General features: G+C 30.1%; 1 protein-coding gene across 2 annotated transcripts in view; it reads right to left on the bottom strand.

The window, feature by feature from the left end:
* Positions 1-3,559, bottom strand: part of LOC123008800 (restin homolog) — a 34,915-nt gene extending 31,356 nt beyond the window's left edge. The window contains exon 1 of one of the 2 annotated variants that reach the window (XM_044404819.1): positions 3,410-3,559. In XM_044404819.1, coding sequence (XP_044260754.1) covers positions 3,410-3,418 — 9 coding nt within the window. In that variant the 5' untranslated portion in view covers positions 3,419-3,559. Of the gene's footprint in view, positions 1-2,172; positions 2,311-3,409 lie in introns of those variants that run through there. The other variant, XM_044404828.1, reaches the window with a different exon arrangement.
* Positions 3,560-4,530: the final 971 nt, after the last annotated feature.

Consider the following 4,530-nt stretch of genomic DNA (forward strand, 5'->3'; position numbering starts at 1 on the left):
CAGGTAAATTTTATTTATTTACGTTCAAAATTGTCTAGTCAGTGTTTTAGTTTTCACAATAAATAAATAATAAAATAAAAAACCAATATTTACACAACAACTGTTTATATTACAGTTTTTTTTTATCTATTCTAAGAATAAGAATATGTTTGGAATATATTCACCCATGATAAGTTCTGCATGCATTAAATTGTTATTTATTACAATGTATATTCAGGGAATGATGTAATTTCATAAAATAGAATGAAAACATTTTAAAGCAACGAAGTGTGAAAAAATAATGTAAGTAGATTAAAATTAAAATCCAGAAATTAAAACCGTGAAGTAGATTTAATTAAAATAACAATTAAAAATATGACTACTTTGTAAATACACCAAAATATATCGCTTTAGTTCAAACAATTGTTCAAGTTGTTTCATACTGCGTAAACTAGTGAGGATGGTGTCATAATTTGCAGCCACACCATTACCAAAGAATTAATTATTTAAGATGCAATCTCACGTGGTAATGGTCTCTGGTTTTCCTCATAATTTGAACACTGCAAGTTATGTAATAAATGTGGTCTTTTCCATATTTAAGTGAGCTAAAATCTGATTAAAATTTCTGAGAGATAACTGGCATATTTTAGTTCACCTTCCTCAAACCTGAAAAATTTTACAACCCGTTAAGTTTTTCTTGCTCTTGTTTAGCAATTTTAAGTCGACCGTCAAAATAAATTAATGAAATTACACTCCGCCCTCGTAATGATGTGGGTCACTGACGAGAATAATAAAGACGTAGTGTGGCGTAAAGTAACAAAAATCAAATGTAAATTTTTCTATGAAAGCTACTTGTTAAAAATTTTAATTAACCCGAACCGTGTCAAAGTCAAATTTTGCATACTTAAATTCCAAACTTGGAAAAAATGCAAATTACATAAAGTCAATTTCATGGAGTTATTGTACGATAAAATGATAAAATTTTCATCTCAATTTCCTTAAAAGTTAGAAATTGTAATCTAAATGCTTGTCGCTCAATTTCATAGTTATCTTGTCTGGCTACTTTCTGGAGAATTATTTGCGATAAATTATTGCAAGATTGTTGATTTTCCTATACAAAGTTTGAAGTAAATGATGATATAAGGAAATAGTACTACACCCACCTCTGCGTGGGTCCCCTGGGTTGGTTGTACATACGTATGTAGATCTCATAAAAAAGTTTTCAGTGAAAAGAACTGAAACTTTCATGAAGAAAGTAGCCAAGCCTCTTCTAATAAAATTGAATTTGTTTCGAGGATACAAAAACAAAAGTAGGGTGAACTAGTCTTGCTTTATCTTATCATATTTACGTTCTATTGTCCTACTTGTAGTAATTTCTACTCATCAGTAGTTAAATCAAATCCTTTTTTTCACTTATTTTAAACACTTCTCACCTTATTTTGCAGCAATTTATCGCTTGAGCATTAAAGTTTTATGTGAAACTCAAAGTTTATAGTATCATTGGCAATACACGTAAAATTTTACGATAAAAATCTATAGTTTATTCCAGCAATAACTACTTCTCTAATTTTAAACGTCTTGGTATTTTTAAGACACATCCAAATATTTTCATATTCATAAAATGTGTGTCAGCGGCAGTTAAAAACAAATTAAACAGTAGTTAAAACAAAATTATTCTGTAAAAATTGATAATTTTACTATCTATTGTCTCCAATTTTTCTATTCGCTATTCCTAAAGTTTAGAATTTTATTATTTTAATAATGTAACTCCAATGCTAAGCACAAGTGACTTAAACATGATGAAAAAATATTACAACAGGTTAGAATTTACCGGCGTTTCGAAAAGAATTTAATTCTTTATTGTGAAAATAGGAAAAAAATCGTTTTAGCGAAACTTCACCTGTAGCTTATCAGTTTTTTAAAATTGCTAATTAAATGACGGAACAAAACATGGAAAGACAATTAGATAAATCATCACTTATCAATAATCATCTTCCAATACATTAACTGTTTATACATTGTTAAATTAGCAACAATGAGGTAACTTCTTTTAAAACTGAAATAATACATCGATTAGCCAACAAATTAATTAATTTACGCGCTCTCTTCAAATCCTAATAAATAAAATATGAAAAATGGGCTAATTGCCGCGTTTCTAAGCCTATCGAGGTTTAAATTACTTGTCTAACTTACACCAAATTAATTAAATTAATCCCATGGTTGGTAATTAAAGATCACAGAAAAGCAGCTCAAAACATACACCGTCCACAATCGCGGTCAACGTTTAAACTGAACGTCAGTTAGCTTTTAAAAAGTTTATTACGACTGAGAGACCCATAACACTACAGAGTATACAACAGTTCATGTCAATACCAATTTCACGTGAATTTTATAACACGTCAAACACGTTATCTGATTACGTCGCAAGTGGAACAGATAGAGACGATGGGCAACCATCCAATGGAGATGGGTCATGCGGTACCATAGTTTGTAAAACCGAATACAATTAACATCGAAAAAAGACGGATATGTCCATTGATTTGCTGGGATTTGGGTCCGGGTGCCCGGAATTTTTCCCGGAATTTCGCGCGAAAACTGTTACATAATCATCGATTTATTTACCTACCAGCTCCAGTGACTCTGCATTAATCTTAAAAAACGAACAAAAGTCGAAGCGAAAAGGTCACTCTAAATCAAGACTCTTGAACCAATTTTAGATTCGATTGGAGGGTGAATGTTTTCAAATAATTATATCATGAGAGAAAACACTCTTATTTCGTTAAATTTTTCGAATCATGCCACGTAAAAACTAACATTTGTTTAAAAATAGTGCGAAAACTGGAGCTGTTTTCAAAAATTGATGTTTTAGAAAGAGTGTCCTATATTTCTGTAGTTTATAAATAATCAACTGGGATGGATTTGGAACAGTCGCGAATTAGGTAACTCCAGTTCCAGCCTGTTACAGAAAAAGAAAACAATGAATATAATTGTTACGCACAATGCGTCCAATTTAAGAAACTGTGAAATTTTTTGGTGATTTCTGAAAGAATCTTTTTTAATTACTATTCAAAAAGCAATTGATTTTGTGTTATAAGAATTCAAAATTTTTTTGACCAGTCTGTACGATGACAAAAACACTAATAAGTAAATCTTTGGATCACTTATCAATATGTTATCTACTTTTCAGCTAGGTGCAAGCTACAAATAAGCAGTTTTTTCAATGAGTGAGATTTCCGAAAAAATCTTTTTTAATTACTATTCAAAAAGCAATTGATTTTGTGTTATAAGAATTCAAAATTTTTTTGACTAGTCTGTGACGATGACAAAAACACTAATAAGTAAATCTTTGGATCACTTATCAATATGTTATCTAGTTTTCAGCTAGGTGCAAGCTACAAATAAGCAGTTTTTTCAATGAGTGAGATCTCACCTTCGACATGTCGTTTTTTCGTAAAATCACTCACTATTTTGTCTAAACATAATCACTCACGGTCAGTTCCATTAAACTTATCTTTTGGCGGATCAATACAAAACCGAAAATTCTTAATCTACGAACGAGGTTGACGATTTAGGACGAGTTTGCGCCAGGAGTTGTTGTATTTTCGACTTTAATGCGCATATGCATGGACTATTGATGCACAAATCGATGTGTTGACGTTGTCAACAATGGGTTCACTGTGCTTAATAAAATATTGGTAGTTGTGTAATTGGGTCTGCGGTCATTGAGGATTTGATTTACTTGCTATACAGAGGCTGTGGTTTGGTTCAAACTGATGAATGCGTAAACAAATCGCTATTGTGCAAACTGATTAAATTTTAGCACCTTTGTTGGAATTTTTACCTTTACGGGGTTTTGTCAAGGTTTCGAGTAGTTGATAAAAATGTTAATTAATAGATTCATACAGTTAGAAATTAAAACACGAAGGATCCATTCTTTTCATTTCGTGCTTATTATAGTTTTGCAGTCAAGTACTTCGCAATTATTCATCAAATCATCAGTTTCAATCACAGGTTTTGATCCTTAAACTAAAATCAAAGGAAAGCAACTTAAAGGAGTGCTTTGAATAATAAAGAACATCTATACTTAGTATACTTAGCAGTTTTAGCACTAATATTAAATCAGATGAATTTTTTTTGGAAAAATTCTGTCTCAAAAATGAACAATTAAGGTAAACTGTTTCAAACGAAAACGTTTAATAAAAATTCTGACCTTTTCAAAGTTAAATATGCATGTATTTATATTTATCAAAAAAAAAGTTCATTAAAATATCTACCTAATCGTCTACACTTCTCAGCTGATAAAATGTATTTACAATACACTCAAATAAACCAAATGTGTACATATTTTAACAAGAAGCATATATTTTCATGCAAATGTGTCTATTTAAGGAAATAAATTATTTCGTCGATGTTGATAAAGAATAAATTATGTATTTATCTATCCTTAAAAAATACATATAACGAAAAATGTTTTACTCTCTTTTTTTAATGAAACCAATATTTTTTAATTTTTTTAACATACAGTATTATGTCCCATAAACCTTTTTCGGT

The sequence above is a fragment of the Tribolium madens genome, unplaced genomic scaffold (assembly GCF_015345945.1).
Source record: "Tribolium madens isolate multiple individuals breed KSU strain unplaced genomic scaffold, Tmad_KSU_1.1 Scaffold_19;HRSCAF=116;Tcas5.2_LG9, whole genome shotgun sequence".
In the NCBI taxonomy this organism is placed as follows: domain Eukaryota; kingdom Metazoa; phylum Arthropoda; class Insecta; order Coleoptera; family Tenebrionidae; genus Tribolium; species Tribolium madens.